This window comes from Quercus suber, unplaced genomic scaffold (assembly GCF_002906115.3).
Source record: "Quercus suber isolate HL8 unplaced genomic scaffold, Cork oak 2.0 scaffold_201, whole genome shotgun sequence".
NCBI lineage: Eukaryota > Viridiplantae > Streptophyta > Magnoliopsida > Fagales > Fagaceae > Quercus > Quercus suber.
Window position 1 is genome coordinate 964,052 of NW_027069659.1, and position 24,629 is coordinate 988,680.

General features: G+C 33.5%; 2 protein-coding genes across 2 annotated transcripts; one reads left to right on the forward strand and one right to left on the reverse strand.

Annotated features, from left to right (window-relative positions):
- Positions 1-7,244: 7,244 nt before the first annotated feature.
- LOC112013050 (phenylacetaldehyde synthase) lies at positions 7,245-10,181 on the forward strand. The gene is made up of 2 exons (XM_065779187.1): positions 7,245-8,415; positions 9,730-10,181. Exons 1-2 carry the CDS (start codon positions 7,305-7,307, stop codon positions 10,179-10,181), a joined length of 1,563 nt encoding a protein of 520 aa, XP_065635259.1. The 5' UTR covers positions 7,245-7,304.
- An 11,840-nt stretch (positions 10,182-22,021) lies between these two features.
- Positions 22,022-22,480, reverse strand: LOC136069995 (stemmadenine O-acetyltransferase-like). The gene has a single exon (XM_065779188.1). The coding sequence runs from the start codon at positions 22,478-22,480 to the stop codon at positions 22,022-22,024; it is 459 nt and encodes a 152-aa protein (XP_065635260.1).
- Positions 22,481-24,629: the final 2,149 nt, after the last annotated feature.

Consider the following 24,629-nt stretch of genomic DNA (forward strand, 5'->3'; position numbering starts at 1 on the left):
ATAATCAACATTTTGCGCGTTTTTTTTTTTTCTTTTTCCGGTTTTCTTCACTGGAGACTTGTTTTTTTTTTTTTTCCTTTTTCTTTCTTCTTTCTATCTGTCTTTTTTTTTTCTTTTTTCTTTTCTCATGGTTCTTTTTTTTTTTTTTTTTTTTTCCTTTGTTTCGTTGGAGCTGATGCTTTTTTTTTTCTTTCATTTTTTCTTCATCTCAAGCACACTGATTTGTCAGTAGATACTTTTTTTTTTTTTTTTTTTTTGTTGGTTATTTTATGCTTAGCTAGTAGAGAAATGGAGGAGATGCTATTGTGGATCTGTGCTCTTGTATTGCTGATATTGTGATTATGTTTAAGTGGGTTTGTGTTCTTATATTTTGGAGCACATTATGTTTGATTCTGAATTTCTGGGTATGTGTTTGATTTTAAATTTTTTGGGTTTGTTTGTATTGTGAATATGTTGTGTTTGATTTTAAATTTTTTTTTGTTTGTTTTATTGTGAATATGTTGTGTTTGATTTGAATTTTTTTGGGTTTGTTTGTTATGAGTGTGTTTGTTTGTTTTTTAATTTTCTGTTTTGTTTATTATTGAATTTTTTGGATTTGTGATTAATTTTGAATTTTTTTATTTGAATTTTGAATTTTCTGGGAAAAGAAAACCCAGAAATTTTTTTTTTTTGTTTTTTGTTTTTTTTTTTTGTTTTGAGAGTCTACCTATAGCCACGTTTTAAATGCAGCTTAAAGTGGGCTATAGCCGCGTTTTTCAAAAACGCAGCTATAGGCCTACCGTGTTAAAAACGCAGCTTCAAGTCTGACCTATGGCTGCGTTTTTAAAAAACGCAGCTATAGGTGTTACCTATGGCCGCGTTTTTCAAAAATGCAGCCATAGTTCTGTTGCTGCGGTACTTAAGCCGCGTTTAAAAACGCGGCTATTAAAAACGCGGCTATAGGCTATAGCCGCGTTTTTTTGGGCTATAGCTGCGTTTTTTAAACGCGGCTATAGACCCCTTTTTTTTGTAGTGTCACCTATTTCTCCTCATCTCAAAGTGAATATGGTACTAGCCTTTTTCAAAACCACTAATTCTACAGGTTTGGGCATTATTGTAGATGGTCATAGTTCTCTTATTATGGTCTATACTGAATTAATTCCTTGCCAAGGAGACTTACTATGGATGGCTACAAACTGCCACGATCTGTTGAGAGCACTACACTTCTATCATGAACTGGGGAAGTTTGCCAACTCATAGTTGCTGACATTAATTCACTTGGGGGAACCATGCTTGAAGGAGATTTCGGATGTATTAGAACAAATTCACGCTTTTGTATATTAGGTAGGATGTATATCATGTAAGACAATTTCTAAACAGTGTAATAAGTTAGCCTATGTTCTGGCTAATCACGCCAAGGAGTTAAGGGAACTCTCAACTTGGATTGAGGGATATCCATCTTTTCTCCTCTTTATTGTACACTTGGATTCTTTTCAATGAAATTCTATCACTTTTGATTTTTTTTTTTTAAAATTTATTTAGGTTTGATCTATTTTATGATGATAAAGTAATAAACAAAGCTAAACCGATCTTTGTTTGTAATATTTAAAAACCAAAATTATATTCTCTTATTTCAATATATATTCCTTAATATATATATATATATATATTGAACTTTCTAAAAGTAAAAGGTTTAATTTCCTATATTCTCTTTAAACAAAGCTAAACCGATCTTTGTTTGTAATATTTAAAAACCAAAATTATATTCTCTTATTTCAATATATATTCCTTAATATATATATATATATATATTGAACTTTCTAAAAGTAAAAGGTTTAATTTCCTATATTCTCTTTAAATTTTATTTATAAAAAAATAAAATCATCCTGTATATATAAATGTTTGTATTTATATTCTCTATATTATATATAGAATTTATTGATTTTCAGTTATAATAATTATCTTATGCATCAAATATATCTCAGAATGCGTGGACCTTATAGGAGAGAGAAGATGCATATATCTTATGAATTAGGCAAGGTATATTTATTTTCATTTTTATAAATTCTTCAATTTGAATTTTATTTATTGATTAAATATGTATCAATATATATTTTATTTTTGGAACTTCCCTATGCATCGCATAGGTTAGCGATTAGTAATATGAAGGCCAAAACCCTGACCCACTTACAAACTCTCTTTCTGCTCCCCACGTGTAGATGAAACACAGTCAAAACCTTCACTCACTTCCCTGCAGACTACACACTCTGCAGCTTCTTTGAAAACAAAGGTTTGCACTCCAGATTCAGACCCCTCAAACTACACACACTCTTCAACTTCTTCATGTCATTCTTTCCTACAACTCAAACACCACACATCGTAAAAAGCACTAGCCCATCTTTAATAGCTTATTTTAACAATGTGGATTAGTTAATGATAGATAATATGTCATTCCTTTTTACCTTGACTCTTCTTTTTCCTCACTGCTTCAATTGCCACCCTGGAATTAAATTCCTTTAAGATTTCCAATCTCTCTTACCTCTCACGTTGTTTTACCAGTAACTACGAAAGGTTAGTTTTTCCTCTTTTCCTCCCATGATTTTTTTCCTCAATGGGTTTGTGGCTAATCCGCTTTAATTTAGATGTGTCTATCCATTTTTTATTGGTCTTCTTTGTGCTAGCTTCTTTTTTTGACAACTTTTTTCTTTCTAGATTCACAATTCCAGTTCAATTTTTTAATAATTTGGTATTTTATGGCATTAATTTGTTTTGAAAATCCAATGATTCATGTTGCAAAACTTTCATCTCATTCCCATTTAGATCATGCAAACCATGTGATTGATAAAATGCTTCACTCACTTCTGCATTGGCTAAAGTAAACTTCACACAAAGACTCATGTTATAGCTAAGCCAATTATTCCATACATCTATGACTTCCAAATTTCATTTTCTCATGTTGATTAATGGTTTAATTTTGTAGGATTTGAGGATCAGTTAATGCCATGTTGTGTCTATGGAGGGCTATTGTACAATTCCAATTCCAATGTCACTTGCAACCAAACTAGTTTCAATGTTTGCTTTGAAGAATTAAAATACAAAGCTGGAATGGTGTTCATTATACAGAAGCTGCCAATGCAATTTTTGCATCCTAAATACTCTCTATTAGCTGTGACAAAGTGAGATTTAATTAGTGGGATGTTATTTCCTTTCTTTTCTCAATTCCTCTAAAAGTATTCAAAGAAATCCTTGAACCAAGCATCTGAATGCTATTTTGCACCAAATACAACCCATCGTGAACTTCACCCACAACAATCATCTTCCAGCACATAAGGTCTTGGTGAGTTGACTAACTAACAAGAAAACAAGACAACAAGAACAAGACCTGGTGAGTTGACTAACTAATAAAAGGTTAAAAGAAAATGATGGAACACAGAGAACATTGGTAAGAGTAAGATTGGATGAAAGTGTAATAGAACCTATGTGAGTTACCATGGTTGTTTCACCATTAGGAAGTGCAACCACACAACTAACAGTAGTGAATTCAGTAAATAAATGAACAGAATGCACAATGTGATCAGTTGCCCCAGTGTTAATAACCCAAGTATCTCCATTAAAAGCTGTTCTATTGACTATATGTGCAGAAAAAATAGAATGCCTCAAATCAGAATTCCCAAGAAGGATATACCTGACATAGTGAGAGCATTATTAGACTTAGTAGCAGTTGCAGAAGAAGCTACTTATTGATCTGAATGAGGCTTGACCACACTACTAGCCATATGAACTTCATTAGTGAGGTGAGTAGCAGCTTGTATCTGATTGCCTAGCATAGTTAGAAATTGCTTGCATTGCTCCTGAGTAAATGGGAACTGTCTAGCATCATTGGATGATTGGCCATTCTCTGCAAGATCATCTTGAACACTCACTTGATTCACCATTGAAGTCTTTCCTTTAGGCTTAAAACCAAGAGGGAAACCATGTAGCTTGAAACACTTCTCCATGGTATGACCAAGTCTCCCACAGGGAGAACAAATAGGCCTATCCTTGCCCTTAGAATTCTTTCCTCCAGAAAAGGCAAAATTGAAAGTAGAATTGGAATTAGACCCTTTCACAACAAGGGTAGTGGACCCAATATGAGCATTGGAATTTCCCACATTCCTCTGCCTCTCTTCTTGAATCAACAAGGCATAGACTTTTTATGGAATGGAAGTGGCTCCCTTAACAAAATATGTCCCCTGATTTGAGAATAAGAATCATTGAGCCCCATTAAGAATTGCATCACTGAATCTTGAAAGTGAAGATTCTCAATTCTTTTGGATAGATTACAAGTGCATTTCCTACTAGTACATGTGGATTAGGCCTGAAAATCTTGAGTTGATCCCAATACACCTTTAATTGAGTGAAAAATGTAGTAATCGAAGAATCAGCTTGATTGATTGATGCAATATCCTTTTGCAACTGAAAAACCCTAGGTCCATTGCCTTGAGAATGTGTATCCCTAAGATCATTCCAGATTTCCAGTGTTGTGTCTCTATAGGTGATGCTAATTTTGATTTGAGGTGAAACTGCCTTATTCAACCAAGAACCAACCATATTATCACATGGAATCCAAACATCAACTGCTGCTAGAGTTTTTATCAACGGAGACAAAAGAGTGATAGTGCCATCAACAAAACCAAATTTATTCTTCGCAATCAAGGCCTTTTTCATGGATCGAGCCCAAGCATGGTAATTCTCACCAGTCAAAACTTCAGACACAAGCATAGCTCCAGGACTTTCAGCATGGTGAAGATACAAGGGATTCGAAATCTCTTCAACCAATGTTGGATCTTGCTCAGAAGAAGTGGACAAAGAAGAATTTGAGGTAGAAGCCATTGAAGTAGCTTCAAGCTTTCAAGAACAAAACCCTAGAAATTTGGGATTTTTGAGAGAATCTTAGCAGACTAAGCTCTGATACCATATGAGAGATTTAATAAGAATGAATTTCTCACTAACTTGCTTAATGATACATGGGATTGATCCTTATATACAATCAGAGTCTAAGTAACTAACTTAACAACTAACAGGAAAACTAAAGGCTCACACGTGCACAGTCATGTGCTTCACTAAACAATATACAAGACTAACTAAACTACATACAATACAAGCTATATACAATACATAGACTAAAACTACAAGTAGCTTAGCCATGTATATTGTCACTGATCTGCTCTGCCTCTTCATGCCCTGAGTCGTGATGCTGCTTTAATCTCTGATAAAAGGTTAGCTTAACAGTTTCCTTCATGAGAAATGCCATTGATTAGCTCCACATTCCAAGCCCGAAGAAGTAGTCACAATACTGTTACATACAATTACAATTATCAACCAAAAGAGACCATAAAATATGATATTTTCTCTATATCCAATTGGAAAGTAACAATATAGCGGTAGAAAGAGTGTAAGAAATGAAACCTATCAATAGTATCCACAAAAAAGTGAGTAGTTATTGTGTAGTTTGGGAGCATCACTCCATGAGAGGAGGGACTAATGCTCACTGACTAATCAATAAATTTCCCAAAGAAACATATATGAGAACACTATTTTCAATAACGCGAACCATGTACAATAGCTATATATGTGTCACTTACCCAAAAAAAATAAGAACTATTAATTCTTTAGGCCTGCTTGTTTTGTTTTGTTTGTTTGTTTCTTTTCTTTTCTTTTCTCTTCTTTTTTCTTTTTTTTGGGGGGGGGGGGGGGTTGGAGAATCAAATTCTTTAAGCTTTGTTAAGATGGAGCATTATGTGACCATGCCAAATTTTGTCTCACAAATAAGAATTATAAATTATAATGGTTAAATTACAGAATTACTAACTTGATTAGGACATTTTTAAATCTAAATCCTAAAACGTAACTTATCAAATTTTTTGTGATATACTATATAAATATAATAAAGGTTAGGTTTTGGAAATTGTGATTGTGCCAATGACAAGACGCATGTGTTACATGATGTACAATAGATAACTTATTACGTGACTTACTATTTATTAAAATATTTACTTCATCACGTGGTTACACAATTACACCAAATAACTCAATTATTTCTGATAAAATAATTACTAAATATTTTAAAAATGCTAGAGCTACCAGCACTGAGCAACCAAATGTATAATTGAATCCTAAAGCTATCACTTCCTTATGTCCACGTGCAAAATGCTTCAAGTAGAACTCTAAATCTCATCTCAAGGATATAGTTTGCTACTATTCCGAACCAGTCAAATACATTGAACACGTGAGGTCCAAAACGAACTTGAATATCTAAGAGCATCTCCAACAATGTATGTAAAGGCAAAATATTTTCTATTATAGAGAATGAGACCAAAAAAATGCTACTCTAATGGATTTTCTAAACTCTAAATTTTTTTTTTTGCTCATAATTAAGCAGTAGTTTATCAAATTTGATGGGCTTCTGCTCATTCTTCAAATATTTTTTTTATTATAATAATTAGGTATTGAATAAAAATATTGAAAGATGAGAAATGTTAAAAATAAATAAATAATGAATAAATATATAATATTTAAATAAGAAAAAAATTATTAAAAAATATATTTTAAAAAATTAATAAATATAAATAAAAATTATTATTTATTTTTTAAACAATATAAAAATTTAATGAATTTACAGAAGATGCTCTTACACATTTTGGGAATTCAGTACATGTTATGAAAACTACTTCTAAAGCATTTAAGCAATAGTGTTGCACGTGAAATAGGAAATAATCAAGGATTGCATGCCACGCCAAAGCAATCATGCAATCATGGTTCATGTTGAATTCAAGCCACCAACTTCACACAATGATGGATCTAGCTCTTTCATGTCAATGTCAGCCATTGATGTACGACCAACGTGTTGGAATACATAAATTAGTTTATTTTATTTCGAGATATTCGCTAGGAAAGTTTAGGCCTAACACTGTGGCTACGTACTAGATAGCTAGATTCTGGACCTACCACTTCTACTCCTATTGTTCATCTGGGCCCGTTGAATTATTTGGAAAACCACATATAATACAAAACATAGGCTAAGGACGAGCGATTGTTGCTATTGAGACGATGGTGGTCTATTCAAAGAAAATCACGTGAATTTCATTCCTCACGTACCCTATATATATAAACGGACCCTATATATATAAACTCTCCATTTCTTTATTTTATCTCATCAGCTACAAGATAGTCTCTAGTTTCTCGTTTCACTTCTTCCTTTCCACAATTATAACCCTTCCACCAGAAAACCAAAGAATCCTGAACCATTTCTTTTCCCCATAGTACATATATATATATATATATATATGGATAGCGTCAAGTCTGACCATATGCCCAGCCACACTTCTTCTTATAACAATAACCCATTAGACCCCGAGGAACTCAGGCGGCAAGGCCATATGATCATAGACTTCCTTGCTGATTATTATCGCGATGTAGAAAAATACCCGGTTCTAAGCCAAGTTGAACCAGGATATCTCCGAAGATGCTTGCCAGAGTCCACCCCAAATAAACCAGAACCCATTGAAACCATTCTTCAGGATGTACAGGAGCACATAGTTCCTGGTTTAACACATTGGCAAAGCCCTAACTTCTTTGCTTACTTCCAATGCACTAGTAGCATTGCAGGGTTTCTAGGCGAGACGCTTAGCACCGGCTTCAATGTGGTCGGATTCAATTGGGTTGCATCACCAGCAGCTACTGAACTAGAGACAATAGTCATGGATTGGCTTGGAGAGATGCTTGAGCTGCCAAAGTCTTTCCTTTTCTCTGGCAATGGCGGGGGTGTGCTACAAGGGACTACTTGTGAGGCCGTTTTGTGCACAATTGTCGCTGCAAGGGATCAAATGTTAAGCCATATTGGGAGAGAGAACCTCTTAAAGTTGGTCGTTTATGCTTCTGACCAGACACATAGTGCAATCCAAAAAGCAGCACAAATAGCAGGGATCCATCCAATGAATTTCAGAGCCATCAAGACTTCTAAGTCAACATCATATGCACTATCACCTGACTCACTACGATCCCAAGTTTGCGAAGATGTGGAAGCAGGCCTAGTCCCATTGTTTTTATGTGCCACTGTGGGAACAACTTCAACGGCTGCCATTGATCCACTAGAATCATTATGTGCTGTGGCAAAAGAATATGGAATGTGGGTTCATGTTGATGCTGCTTATGCCGGAAGCGCCTGTATTTGTCCTGAGTTTCGGCACTTCATCGATGGTGTTGAGGGTGCAAACTCATTTAGTCTCAACGCACACATGTGGTTCTTAACCACTTTGGATTGTTGTTGCCTTTGGGTAAAAGATCCTAGTGCCTTGATAAAATCACTCTCAACCAACCCTGAGTACTTGAGGAATAAAGCCACGGATTCAAAGCAAGTGGTAGACTATAAAGACTGGCAGATAACCCTAAGCCGAAGCTTTCGTTCAGTGGCGACTTCAGGAATTTTTTTTAGGGTGTTCCTCAGTGGGCTTGCTTTGTTACAATTTTTTTTCTTCAAATTCTCTGTTACAATTTTTTCTTTTTCAGATTTTAGATCAAATTTTTTTTTTTATTTTTTATTTTAGCTTTTTCTTTATGCTTGAAAGCAATATTATGAATACTGTTTTGGATCCTGTTTCGGTTTGTTTAGTGAAACAGAATATTTCGGTACCGATCTATTTCGACATACCGTTTTAAGGTGTTTCAGGATTTCTAAAAAAAATTAAAAATAATATATATTTATATTTTCTTATACAACATAAAATTATTGATCCAAATAAGTAAACTTCAAATAAAACAATCATTTAGTTTTCCTTTTTTGACACTCAATTTATTTAGTTATTACATAACAATTACTGTTTTAGAATATTAAAACATAAATATATAATTAAACAATGAAAAACAACAACCAAAAATAGTACAATAAGAGTGTATATATGTATATCAAGGGAGTGTAACCTATTCAAACAATCAATAATAATAATAATAGTAATCTATGATTTCCAAACTTAAACAACCAATTATATATATATATATATATGAAAATATGGAACCTTTATTACAATAGGTGAATATAAGTACATTGATGTGGGAATGGTATAGAGGGAACCATTTACAAGGACTTGAATCACCTGAGTGAAAGGCTGAAAGCTTGCCTCATGGCCATCTGTCCAAAGCTTTAACCCATATGTCTTTTCACTTGGTCACATGACCATGTGGGGGTAAAGAGTGAAGACAAAGACAAAGTCCTCTCACTTCCCATCTCAATTTAAATTTCCATTAGAAATTCACGTGGGGTGAAAACCAAAAGGTGAAATTGAAAAAAGAGAAGAGGCTTGGCAGATGTGTTGGTGAGAGCGAGACCGATAAGAAGAAGAAGAAGCAAAAGTAGCAGCAATGGTGTTCTGCAGCAACAACATATGCTAAATCTGGTTATACAAAACCCTCTTCTTCTTACTCTACTTCTTTTCAACCCTCTTGTTTCTCAAAAATTTGCAAAGAAATCAAAACTTTTGTTTCGCTTCGGTATCCAGTTACCAGCCAAAACCCTCTTTTTTTTTGGAAATAGAACAAATAATTTTTTATTTTATTTTATTTGAGGGTGTTCCTAATTTTGATCGAGGGTGTTCCTAATTTTTTTTTTAGAGGGTAAACAAATAAAAAAAAATTTAATTATTATACATAATTTTTTTTTTTTTTTAGGTCAGGGTGTTCCTAGGAACACCCTGACATGAACGTGGCGTTGCCACTGATTTCGTTCCTTGAAATTATGGTTTGTGCTTAGAAGCTATGGTGTAGCTAACCTTAGGAGCTTCATGAGAAACCATGTGAAAATGGCCAACCTTTTTGAGGGGCTTGTAGCTATGGATAAAAGATTTGAAATCGTGGTACCTATAAATTTTGCCATGGTTTGTTTCAGGATTTTGCCATCAGCACTAAGTGAGACAGTATACAAAAATGGTAAGCTTGACATAGTAAGCGAGGAACATGCGAATGAGGAAAACCGCAAATTGTTGGAGTCCATCAACATGTCGGGCTGTGTCTTCATGACTCATGCTGTGGTCGAGGGAGTATACGTGATACGATTTGCCGTTGGTGCAACTCTAGTTGAGGAACGACACGTTATCACGGCTTGGAAAGTGGTGCAGGAGCATGCAAAATTCATACTAAGCACTTATAAACCACGAGCTCTTCTTGTGTAAGCCTAGCTAGGCTGAATCTTCTTTGCATGCAGCCAGTAAAATATTTTTTTTTTTCGCACAATAAGTGGGGGGTAAGGATTTGACATTTAGCTCTTCCCATGAGAAGAATCAATCCCCTCCACCATTTATTAAAATATTACCAATGTAATTTTGAATTTAAAAATAAAAGCATGAATTTGCTAAGCGTGTTTACTGAAAGATTATAAACTAGCTTTTTTTTATTTTTTTATTTTAAGTACTGTTTGTTGTTCTCATATTACTTTTTGTCTAAACTTTATTTCAATAATCAAATTTTCAAATTTTTTAAAAATATGCTTACTTTTAACTTTTTGTCTTATCTTATGCAAATAATTTATCGAAAATAAACAATTCACAAATAGATTTTCATTTAAGAACAACTTATCTATAACCTTTTGATGAAAACATTTATTAAAAGTATTATAGAGAATAGTTAACTTTTAGTCTAATTTTTTTGTTTTTTAGAAATATGTTAATTTTTAGTTTTTTGTCCCATATTAATCAAATAATCTATCGAAAATAAACAATTCACAAACTGACCTCCATTTGAGAATAACTTATCTATAGCCCTTTGACAAAAATACTTATTAATAATATTGTAGATAAAAGTTAAAAACTAAATATAATAAGTTAATTGTTTATTTTTACTAAAAATACTCCAGCAAAAAGAGTGAATGAAACCAGCAATAATAAAAAAGTAACTAACATTTGTGCAAAAACTAGGGCATGGGACCCGCAAACAATCAACTTTACCATACTTTTTAAGCAAAAGGTTATAGTGGGACTGTAAGAGCATTTTTATTGGCAATTGTAATTGGGATGCAGGGAAAATTTAGTATCAATACACAAAAAAAGCCTAACAATTGAACTTGGAAAATTGGAGAATTGCAAATTTTTTTGTAATTGTGCTACGGTGCCATCCTAAATGTAGGACGGCATTGTTACACAATTGTAAAAATTATAATATATTTTAATTCTAAAAAGTCACTATAGCACTGTAGCAGCAACACAAAAATTATATATTATATTATTTTAGTGGGTAATACATATTATTTTAATGAGTAGAATAAGAAAATAAAAGTTAGGATGTTGGTTGTGTTGTAAAATGATATGGTATAATTGGTAAAGTAGTTTTTTGATATGGTAAAATAGAATATGATGGAAGTTGCGGATGCGAATGCTCTAACACCTATAAAAAAAAATAAAAATAAAAAGTTCTAGCATTAAAATTTAAGGGTAATTTTGTAAATTACTCCCTAAGATATTTCTAGCAAGTGGACAAGTGGTCCACATTATTTCATCAACCCCTCCTAAAGCCTACAAGTAGGGGTGTACAGCCAACCCGCCAACCCACCAACCCACCAAAACCAACTTAAGTCAGCAAGTAGGGTTGGGTCGATTTTTAGTGGTTGGTGAGTTGGGTTGGGTAATGAAATTTTTTTTTAATAGTGGGTCAAGTTGGGTGCGAGTCATAACAATCACAAACCCGCCTAACTCGACCCGACCCATCTATATATTTAAAATTTAAATTATATATATAGAAATATATTATATAATTAATAATGTTTTCTCATATTCGGCTCTTCCTATCTAAAACTCAATTACCTTACAAACCCTTACAATCTTATTTCTCTCTTTGTCACCTCCCACTCCCACTCTCTCATTCCACTCCTATTTGTTTATAACTGAGTTGAGATACTAGTTCATGTATATTTTATTTATTAACTCAGTTGGATACGTTTTGTTTATAACTGAGTTAGAATACTAGTTTATGATTTTATTTATCAACTCAAGTGGCAAGTGGGATATATATTTTTCCTGCTCAAGTTAGTATTAATAGTAATAAAAAAAATTGTCCAACCTATAGGTTCAACCTGACCCAACCTAATCCATGTAGGTTGGGTTGGGTTGTACCCCTGTGATGAGTTGGATTGAGTTGGATTTTTTTTTAACCCACCATAGTGGGTTGAGTCGAAAAATTCCCTCAACTCGACCCATGCACACACCTACCTACACGTTCTCTCCCTCTCCGTTGTAATTTTCTCTCTTCTTGGTTCTCACCTTCCTCCATGGCCGAACCATTGAAGTCCTATATCCTTACCACCACCTCACATCACCTCCTCCATAACTCGAATCCAACAAGTATGATCTTCCATGAATTTCAGCTACCCTAAAATACTATTTTAATGTGAATTTCTATAGACCCACTTCCTTGATTATTTCATTTATGGCACAATACTTGTGTGGAGTCAATCCAATGGTTAAGGATAACTCTTTGGTAGTGGTACTACGGTTTTTGTTTTTGGGGTTTTGAGGTGTGGGTGTGTGATAATTGGTTTTAATTATGGTATTCAACCATGGAGGTTTTGGGCACCTTGGTTTATTTGAGGGAGGAGGAGCTGACCTTCGAGTGTTTTATGATGATTTTTTTGTTTTGAGTTGTGTTGTGGGAATATGGTTTTTGACATGTGAAAAATTGATGAAAATAATTACTATTATTTGCTTTAGTTGTGTGAGAATGTGCTTATTGCATGTCAAGTGTTTGATAAATTGTTTACATGAGATTATGGGTTTCATTTCTTGTTTTTAATATGATCTAAGACATGTGGTTTGGTTTAATCACTTGGTGCCCAAAAGGAAACTCATGAGATATGCTACCTCTATTTTGAAGTGATGTGTTTTATGTTATCAAATAAATGCTCATTGTTTGCGGTAGTGGATTAAAATGCTTTGGTTGTATTATGGTCCTTTGAATCACTTGTATGCTTTTTTGATATCCTTTGGGTACAGGTGCCTTGGGATAGTCAAGTTAGGGTTTAGGCCCTTAATTTGATTTTAGGGGACCATTTTCGTTCTATGGAGACAAGTTTGATGGAACTTTGTGATAGACCTTGTTATTGATAGGCTTGATCATTGTGTTTCTAGGTTTTGAGATTCTTGGTGATGGACTTAGAGATTGGATGGCTTGCTTTGGGTGATGCCCGATGGACGTAAAATTGGTTGGCCTTCCGAGGTAAGTGGCTTTTTAACGCGATTTTTGGAAAATAACCATGTTGCATAAACGTTATTTTGGGTCAAACACATTTTGAAAAATTATTTGTGGGACTATGTTTTCTTAAAAAGTATTGTGTTGTGACCCTATTATATATGACTACTTATTAAAAGTGTATCATATTTGGTAATGCATATGGGGAAATGCATGATTTGTTAGCATGGAGAAGATGAGCATCTTTTATAAAATTCTTGGGAATGGATTTTATAAATTTATTGCATTATTTGCAAATTCTAAAGTTGCTTTATTTTGGCTTGTATTATTTGGGAAATTTTATGATGAGAAATGGTTTCGAGGACTTTGAGAATATTGTGGGTATTTGGTTATTGAAATATTTATGAAACTACTTGGGAGTGAACTGTGTATTTCAAATACATTAACTTGTGATCTTTTGGTGTGGTTTTGCCGTTGTGCAATGATATTGGCGATTACCCTGTCTATGTGACGAACGGTCTGTGTGACGACCACGTTTGTGTGACGAACAGTGTATGTGACGACCATGTTTGTCTGACGACCCCTCTAAATGACGACCCCTCTGTTTGACGACTCGGTCTGTGTGACGACCCCGTCTGTGTGATGACCCATCTGTGTGACAACCTTGTCATGCAACCGTGGGTAAGGTTCTGGTTTTGAAATGATATTAGATATTTTTTATGGCTCACAGTAAATAACATGTCGTTTTATAGTTATTTTGGGAAGCTTGGAGCTACATTATTTCTATCATTCTTGTCATGTTGTTATGGAAATTGATTTTGCATAAATTAAATGAAAATTCCCAATTTATAGCATGTTTGGTAAAAGGTGCATTATCATGAAACTTGCATTTCCCCCACCCCCATTAATTATGCTACTTATTGGGCTTTACCTCATCTCACTCTCCAACAGTTTTACAGATAAATTAGCTACACCTTGTGCATGAAGCTTAATTTGTTGTTGGTGACTGAAGTACTATATTGAATTGGGAGACTTGAGCCATAAATGGTTGGTGACTCAATCTTGCAAAGTGTAACAAGGTCATAATTAATTCTATTGGAGATTGGGCATTTGAGGTTTGTTAGCCTTCGGTGCGGTAGGCCTAGATTCAATGTTGAGGTTGCGTATTCTAGAAAGGATATGGCTCTGTGTAATCCAATTGGAGTTTTGTAATATATCCATGTATTAAGTGGAGGCACATGATTTTTAGTTATTGTTTTTAAATGTGTTTTAGAGCTCTAACTTGTAATGTGGAGATTTCAATATGGTTATATATTTGTATCCTGTGGAAAAGAAAAAAATATATATATCCTATAGTCTCTCTCCTAGTGGTTCTTTTGTTATGCTTTGGACCCTTTTGAGTTTGGGGCATGACAGGGACCCCCAATGTGCCGAGCTAGTTGACTAATTAAGCTCCCTTAAGCCCAAAAAAAAAAAAAAAAAAAAATTCTTCTTTGTGGTGCCCACAAATAGTTGAAGCAATAAGTAATAAGCTTGCAATTTTAAGCTATTTAAGTGCATCCCAAATGCACACTTAAATCCTAGCGAAAACTTTTAGCATTTAATCAAGATCTACAAATAAAATTGCTCTTCTAGCAAGGGAATGAACAAGCCGGTTGCCCTCCCTTTTTACATGTTTGAAGCTATATTTATGAAAAGCCTTTGATAGAATCCAAATCTCTTCAATAACATGACCAAACATAGTTTTTGGTGGCGTCTGGTTGTTGATTGCTGTGACAATTCTCTGACTATCACCTTCGAATTCCACCATAGAAATGCAAAGTTCTCTAGCAAAACTTACTACCATACTAGATGCCAAGGCTTCCACCAAATCAACTGACTGAGGTAGTGGAATTTTTTTGCTAAGGGCTACTATTACATTCCTATAAGAATCATGAATCACTACACCAATACCAGCTAAGGAGAGCTCAGAGAAAATCATTCCATCAAAATTTGCTTTGTACATTCCTTCACTTAGAGGGTTCCACCTAACCAAACTCCTCGGTTGCACATCTCTAAGAGGTTTTCGTTGCACATTGAAGAATTCATTGAGTAGTTCCTTAGCTTTAAATGCCACTTCTGTCAAAGCCCATGTTGGTTGCTTCTCTCTAATCCTATTTCTTCTTTGCCGAAGGCACTAGGTGATCATAGAAAATAATGCTACCGTGAGAGGAGGAGCTTGTTCAATCACTGTACTAGCCAATTCAGACACTTGGAACTTACCCAGCTCAATAAAGCTTGATCTTGTTGATGTTATGCGGATAATTATTGATTAATTATGGTTATAGGTTTCCCTTTGACTCAAGGAGGAATTGAGATCGACATGGTTTTGTTCTTGTAGACACTCACTTTTGCACCCATGATTTAATCAAGGAGAATGACTTGAATGACCAATCCATATACCCCAAAAATCATAATTGCATTACATGCATCAACTTGTCTTTGCATTACATGCATCAATTCATTTATTGCATATCATAAAAATGATCTTGAGATTCTAATGGTCATAATAGTGTTTTCGGTTTTCAAATCGGACTATCGAATCGAAAGATATCACATGTTCAAGTTTGCACGGTCAACATGCATTGTGTCTAGGTAGAATCGATCACACATGATCAATATAAATTAATTCTGATAGGTTAAACAATTCAAATTAATTAAATAATTTTGTAATTTGTTGATAATTAGTGTTTAAAATGGGGATGCATGCATGAGAATAAAAGGGATGATTGGATAACAATAAAATTCTGGACAATTTGAACTTTATCAAGATTTATTTTAGGGTATTTATCTTCAAGATAATTATTCTTAAATAGCCTAAATTATCTAGAAAAGCGATAAAAAATCATAGACGGAGGATGAAAACGCTTCTAAGTACAAGGACCAGCCAAAAAAACCTTAGAAGAGGAGTCCAAATGGCACCCAAATATGAAACAGCATTTAGGGTCCAAGAGCCAATTCGGCACTTTTGGAATAACGAATGGCACTCTAAAAGTGCCAAATTTTCCTTGGTTGGGCTTTGGCCCAACGACTTTCGGGTGACGATAAAGCACACCATTTTCGATCTTTTCAAAAAATGATGCGTCCAAATTCAAACTCTAATCGTCCGTACCTATTTTTTAGAGTCTTCTGGACTCTATAAATAGAGACTGAACCTCATAATTTAGCACATTTTTTTTACGCTCTGAGAGGCATACGTTTTGGAGACTCACAAATTGCTGAGATTAATTGATCCTCTATGAGATTTGCTACAAGAATTAGGGTTTTTAGGTTTCAAAGATAGCTGCACAAGTTTCTTTGAACCCTAAGGGTCCATTTGGTTGGAGGAGTGGAAAAGTGAAGGGATATGGAAAATTGTGGAAGAATGGAAAAGTGGGAGGATGAAAAATATTTAGTTTTCCTTTTTGTGTGTTTGGTTGGAGGGGTGGAAAAGTGGGAGGGTGGAAAACTCTTTTATTTGGTTGGAGAGAAAAATGGAAGGATGAAAAATGTAATTTATATAAATTGACTATTATACCCTTATTATATAATATGTAAGAAATAGAGATATTTGTACTTATGAAATAATATAAAATTTACCACATTATATATATATATATATAAATTTATGTTATTATTTTTATTATTATAATGTAAAAATTACAATAATTTACAACTTGATCAGGTCATGTTGAAATAAAAAATAAAAAAATAAAAAAGAGAAGAGAACACGTTGGTGTGCTATGAAGGTAAGATGAGAAAAGACAAAAGTGATAAGAGCAACCGCATTAATTTGTCTACAAATTCTTTCTATTTTACACAAAAAACTTACTTTTTTCTATTTTACACCATTATTTTTACAAAATACCTACATCAATTTATCTATTATACCCTTTATTTTTTATTAAAACAATATTTCTCTTCCTCTTCTATTATTTCCCACCTACCCCCCACCTAACCCCTCCTTCTTTATTTTTTTTCATCCACACTTTTCTTTTCTTTTCTTTTTTTATTTCCTCTTTTTTTTTCTCCTCCACACCTTTCCCTTATCCCTATCTCCACATTTTTTTTTCTTTTTATCTGTAGCACGTCTAAGCTCTCCATCCTCTTATGTTCACTTTCCTCTTTTTCTTTTCTTTTCCTTTTCTTCTCTAGCTCTTCATCTGAGCTCTATCTTTCATTTTCACTTTCCTTTTTTCTTTTCTTCTCTAACTCTTCGTCTGAGCTCTATCTTCCATTTTCACTTTTCTTTTTTCTTTTCTTCTCTAGCACTACGTCTACTCCAGAGCATTCAAGAAGCACCAATGCATGTCCTCCTTCCACCGTGGCTTAGATGGGTCTGCTTCTTTTTTTTTTTTTTTTTTTTTTTAATAATTTGATTAGTTTTAGAATAAATCCTATTTCTTCTTTGCCGAAGGCACTAGGTGATCATAGAAAATAATGCTACCGTGAGAGGAGGAGCTTGTTCAATCACTGTACTAGCCAATTCAGACACTTGGAACTTACCCAGCTCGATAAAGCTTGATCTTGTTGATGTTATGCGGATAATTATTGATTAATTATGGTTATAGGTTTCCCTTTGACTCAAGGAGAAATTGAGATCGACATGGTTTTGTTCTTGTAGACACTCAATTTTGCACCCATGATTTAATCAAGGAGAATGACTTCAATGACCAATCCATGTACCCCAAAAATCATAATTGCATTACATGCATCAACTTGTCTTTGCATTACATGCATCAATTCATTCATTGCATATCATAAAAATGATCATGAGATTCTAATGGTCACAACAGTATTTTCGGCTTTCAAATCGGACTATCGGATCGAAAGATATCACATGATCAAGTTTGCACAATCAACATGCATTGTGTCTAAGTAGAATCAATCACACATGATCAATATAAATTAATTCTGATAGGTTAAACAATTCAAATTAATTAAATAATTTTGTAATTTGTTGATAATTAGTGTTTAAAATGGGGATGCATGCATGGGAATAAAAGGGATGATTGAATAATAATAAAATTCTGGATAATTTGAACTTTATCAAGATTTATTTTAGGGTATTTATCTTCAAGATAATTATTCTTAAATAGCCTAAATTATCTAGAAAAGAGATAAAAAAAAATCATAGACGGAGGATGATAACGCTTCTAAGTACAAGGATTGGCCAAAAAACCTTAGAAGAGGAGTCCAAATGGCACCCAAACATGAAACAGCATTTAGGGTCCAAGAGCCAATTCAACACTTTTGGAATGACAAACGGCACTCTAAAAGTGCTGAATTTTCCTTGGTTGGGCTTTGGCCTAACGGCCTTCGGGTGACGATAAGGCACACCCTTTTCAATCTTTTCGTAAAATGATGCATCCGAATTCAAACCCTAATCGTCCGTACCTATTTTTTAGAGTCTTCTGGACTCTATAAATAGAAACTGAAACTCATAATTTAGCACCCTTTTTATACGCTCTGAGAGGCATACGTTTTGGAGACTCACAAATTGCAGAGATTAATTGATCCTCTATGAGATTTGCTACAAGAATTAGGGTTTTTAGGTTTCAAAGATAGCTGCACAAGTTTCTTTGAACTCTAAAACATCCTCTTAAGTAGAAGAGTGCTCATGCAAGAGCTTGCTTTCTAACCCTTTTGTTCTTATGTTCTTTCATCATGATGATGCATGCTTTCTTGTTTTAAATATGCATGTTCTGATTTGTTAATTTAGATTATCAAAATATGTTCCTGGTTCTTTTATCATTACTATAATCTGTTTCTTAGTTTTAGAAATCTGCATGTACTAAATTGATTTTTTTTTTTTTTAATAAATAAAACAGATCTACATCTTTCTTAGATGTAGATCTGAGTTTTCATCAAAATAAAACATATCTGCATTTTTTTAGATATAGATCTGAATTTTTCTTAAAATAAAGAACGGATTTTGTATATTCTTTAGATACAGATCTAATTTTTTAACGCATGCAAATTTTTGAAATAATGAAAGAGATCACGAATTGTTGTTTTGTTGTTTGTTTTGTTTGAGTCATGTAGCATGAAATTATTTTGTGAATGAGATTCTCTTCATAAAAAATATATCTTTTTCAAATATAGAAACATATCTGATTTTTCTGTTACATAGAACCCTTTTATATATATATATATATATATCATCATCATCATCAATTAAAACAGATCTGATCTTTTACAAAACTCAAAACCATTTTTTTTATCTCTTAAAAAATAGATCTGAATTTTTTTAACAAACCAAAAGACTTTGTGTTTTATTAATAAAAACAAATCTAAATTTTCTCTTCAAAAACCCTTTTTTTTTTTACACATATAAAAACATATCTGATTTTTTTTTTTATAAGTCAAAATCAATTTTTTTTAATCATTAAAATAAATCTGAATTTTTTTCAAACAAAAGGAGGATACATTCATAAATGGTTTTGTGTGATCTATTTAACATTTTCAACATATCATTCATGACATGTATAAAATGGTACATTGGTCACTAAAGTCTAGAAGACCAGACTCTATCTAGGTGAAATGGGTGCCTAACACATTCCCATTCCGTAAACTAGCCTCCGGAATTTGGTCTTTGGCTAAGTAGATCTAGTCTTGTCTTTACTTTTTATTTTGGGTAGAATGTAACTAGGACAAAAAGCCATGCATTTTGGTAAAATGTAACTAGGACCCAAAGCCATGTAAATTTTCAATTTTTTTCAAATATGTATTTTTTTTATTCAATCAATGAATGGAACTATTCAGTCATGTATTTTGTAATTAGTATTTTTTTTTTCTTATTTTTTTGTATAAAAAATAAGTATCAACTCCACACCACTTACCCAAAAAGAGGGGTGTCCTAAAAGGTATCTGAATCTCTTTTTTGAGTGACGCTTTTTTCGAGGTCTCTCACAGTTCCCTCCACAATACTAATTAAATTACAACTTTTCAAATAAGGGAGGAATTGGCAAGCGACAAAATATGATTTGTTTGATCAAGCTTGATCAACACAAGGTGAGACAAATTATGCAATGAGGAAGAGGCCGTTGTTGCAAGACTTATTTTTATATATATAATTTTTTTGGGGGAGGGGAGATTTGAGCTATGATATTTCCGTTAAAACTGCCAGCAATTGTTAATTAAGATATAAGACTCTTGGCATTGCAAGACTTATTAGACTTTTACATCATGAAAGAAGAGTAACACAAGGTTTTTTTTTTTTTCTTTAATAATTGGATATTTACAATAGAAGAGGGGATTGAAACCCTAGATGTTATGAACAAACTAAAAGGTACCAAAAAGTTGAAATGCAAACTCTTGATAGCAACACAAGGTTTTAAGATGGGATTTCAAGTTATAGAATACCTTCCCAAAGTATTTGTTTATATACAGAAAATAAATATTAGCAAATATTCAAATTTAAAATATAGAATTAAGTGTGATTATGTAACCGCTTCCTTAACTTGCTATCATCATTAGATACTTGATTCTTGCTTAGAAGCTTTAATACCTTTATCCTTCCTATGATCTTGTTTTTACTAATATTGTTCTTTGTCAAAACGTTCAATTGGCAGTCCCTTTCTTCCTTATCATCCACATGTTTTGCCCACCTTCAGAACCTCATGTACAGCCAGCCCCCTTCGTCATGAGGAGGCATCTTTGATCTAGTCTTCAATTTATAATTTAAGAGTAAGAAATTATACAAGGGTAAGAACTAAGGACTTCGTCTAGGCCAAATAAGAAATGAGTGGAGCTATCATACTTGTTTGAGGTCCGCTTAATTTCTTCTTCGCCCTGGTTTTACAAGTAGTTTTGCTTTATTTTTCCCAAGTCAAGTCAACACATGTTGCATTTAACAAGAAGACATAAATGTAAGAAGACCTTTTTCTTGTATATAAGAAGAAATTTTATTTAAGAAACTAGACAACCAGCGGTCATTACAAAAAACTGGTTCTATAATGGCGTTTTAAAAATACCTATAGCAGCATTTCCAACGGCCTATAGTGGCGTTTTTAAAACGCCACTATAGGTCCAGGACCTAGTGGCATTTGTCAAACGCCACTATAGGCACTTTTTATTTTATTTTATTTTATTCGGTTGGGTAGGGCCTATAGTGGCATTTGGAAAATGCTACTATAGGAATTTGTAAGAGTATGACCTATAGTGGCGTTTGCAAAACGCCACTATAGCCCAACACAAAAAAAAAAAAAAATTTTTATGTATTTTGTTTTATTTTGTATCTTTTAATTTAATTAAAAAAAATTCACGTAAAAAAAAATTGTTAATTTTTGGTAATCAAAATTTTTTTTGGTGGTTTTTTGGCTGTAGTGGCGTTTGTAGAGTCTATAGTGGCGTTTCAGAAACGTTACTATTGTACCATCACTATAGACCTGTGGCGTTTGACAAACGCCACTATAGCCTTTTTCAAAAAAAAAAAATTGGTCTGTAGTGGCATTTGCAGGCGGTCCAAACGCCATTATAGGGCGGTCCTATAGTGGCGTTTTTTTATAAAATGCCGTTATAGGTCTATAATGGCAGTACAATAGTGGCGTTTTTAGTACCTATAATGGCGTTTATGACCAGTTTTTTGTAGTGAGTATACAAAGAAATCAAGAGCTAACAACACTGCCAGCTACAAAAACACCAACACTGACTAATTAATTGATTTAAAGTAGAAGTTATTATTGTTGTCAAGTAGCAAGGGTTGTGACAACTGCTCTCCCTTCTTACCATTTTTATACTTAAAGAATCCTTTATTATAGCTAATGAATCCGCTTAATGAAGAAACTTTTTGAAATCATGTTCTAGCTACTAGGAGCTATTTAACATTAAAGCCTGAAGATGTAGTAGCATATGCAAGGAACTCCTTGTCACATTCAAAATTGACCATATCTTCCGCGTTCAAGTCTATCCATGCCTCTATTCCATCCCCAAGTTTGGAGTCTGAAAATGTAATCAGATTCTTGAAAGGTAAACTAACCCAACCAACCAAAAAAAGTCTTTCCCCACCCAAAGTCAACGTCATATCACCGCACAATGCAGTGAAATTTAAGATAACATTATCTTGTGTCATGATTTTTCCACTCAGCTTTCCGAGAATATCTAAGTGTTCACTACCTTGTAGTTTTATCACGTAGTCCTTGTCAATTTTTCTTTTTGCATCTCTCAACTTGACCACAATGCCATACCAATCTTCCCGGCTGGTTTCTTTAGACGCGATGGTTGTTGTGACTTGGAATAAATTTCCAAAAGAGTAGTCAGATAATGGGGGATCCATTCTCGTCCTCAAATTCACTGCATGAAGAATTATGTGGAGCCTTTCAATCTTAGACTTCAGTTGATCAGTGGCAACTACATATCGACTCCATATAAAAGCCAACAAGGCCACAACACGGCTGGGGTATACCGAGCTTCTCTTTTGCCATAATAGCTTTTGAACCAATTCCAGATAAAGAAGTTATAGGTGGGAAGAGAATGGATGATTGAAATTGTGAATATATCTCACTCTCACCTCTAGATGTGGATGCCCAATCTTTCACAAACGTGCTAAAGGATGAGCCTTCATCATTGCAGTCTACAATAATATTGTCTTTAACGCAGCCAGCTAAAGGTAGTAGCACTTTAAGACATCGGACAATGATTTCTTCGGCACACTAGATTTGGCAGTTTCACTGCTGAATTTTGAGTAAGCATCATTCTTATTGTACAAGCAGATAGAAGAAATATACACCGGAGGCATTATTTGGTCGAGAAAGGAAAGCTGATAATGGCAAAGATGGGTGGATGTTGGTGAAGATGGTTTGATAATCTCGTTTGAGATTACTTTGAACGACTTAGAGAGATTCATTTTATCTTGGCATTCAAAGTTCAAACTACTTTGAACAAGTGCTTCTATGACTCTTATGCAAATGGTGGTAAGTATAAGTGTATGTGTATATATAAATATATATATTAGACTACAAGATAGGTTCAAATTACATTTAATGTAACTTGATAAGAGTTACACCATTTGTAGACCGTAGATTTGTAATTGATCTAATAGTTAAAAAAATAGCATTAAATGCTAATTGACTTACACTTCATTCACTTAATTAATAGCAGTTTTGTTTCTTTCTCCTTATTTATTATTCAAAACCTTTTACATATATTCCTTTTATTGCCAATGAATTTACAAATATATTTCAATACTTTTTTCTTTTCTTTTTTTCTTTTTTGTTGAGTTCGTACTACTCTTTTTTTTTCCCCCCTTCTTTTAAGCCGGTCATACTCTTATGGTCTTATCAATTATGAATATATATCTTGTTTCGTTAAAAATAAATAAATGGGTAAGTGTTGTTTAATGACTGACCAAGCTTGTAATTTTTTGATTTGATATAGAATTTAATCTTCACAGAGACAATGTGAGACCAAGGTACTCTGTACTTCCCTCAGCAGTTTTTAATCTAATGACTGACCAAGCTTGTAATTTATCTGATGCCACTAGTGCTAATCTAATTTCCGTTAGATTTTTTGTCCCTTCAAAAGATGTGTCTATCATAACTTTGTATTTTTAACATAACTTTGTATTTTTCTCATTCACGGACAGTAATACAATCTATGATGATAATCAATGTGTCCGATGTTGGTATTGTCCTAAACGATGGTTTGGTTCATCGAGCTTGGATCACCTACAATGGTCCACGTCATTGGATGGATATTTGTTTAGGATCAAAAGATGAAGATTATCCAACAAAACCAATCTTCTCTGAGCAACTTGATCTCTCACTGTTTCTCAATGAATACATGTTCATAGGATTTTCAGCTTCCACAGGCAATTTGACTCAAATCCGCAACGTCTTGTCATGGAATTTCACGTCCACAAGCCAAGCCTTTCTTCGTATTCCTTCAACAGAAACATGTGAGAGAAAGATCATTGTCGAGGATGGTTTTGGGACTAGGAAAGCTCGTGCAGAACCACCAGGCAGCTTCTTGATTTTTGTGGCTGTGGTAGAGAAGAGAGAGAGAGTTAGATGTAATATTTTTTTTGGGTTTAAAGCTAGATAGGTATAAAATATAATAAATGAGGGATAATTAATGAGATTCTAATCAAAATATTAGTATTAATAAGGGTCTTTTTTGACCGTTGGATTTACTTAAATCCAATGGTTTTAAAAAGATGTAGCTCTAAAGAGTTACACTAGGTGTAACTTGAACCCATCTCATTAGATTACACTTTAATTCATGTTCATAAAGTGTATAAAAAAAATAGAGATTTTATAATATAAAAATTCAAAAAAAAAAAAAAAAAAAAAAAAACAGAGATTTTATAATATATAAAAAAAATAAAAATAAAAAATAAAAAACTAAGCTATTCTTTCAATTTTTCATTGGTTCGTTCTTTATTAGCATTTATGCATTTGTTAAATTGGAATCATGATGTCAGGTGA

Excerpts from the sequence above, each read along its gene's own strand:
- LOC112013050 (XM_065779187.1), top strand. The coding sequence starts at position 7,305 with ATGGATAGCGTCAAGTCTGACCATATGCCCAGCCACACTTCTTCTTAT. Across the intron at positions 8,416-9,729 it reads GCAGATAACCCTAAGCCGAA|GATTTCGTTCCTTGAAATTA; the intron begins GCTTTCGTTCAG and ends GGCGTTGCCACT.
- LOC136069995 (XM_065779188.1), bottom strand. The coding sequence starts at position 22,480 with ATGGATCCCCCATTATCTGACTACTCTTTTGGAAATTTATTCCAAGTC.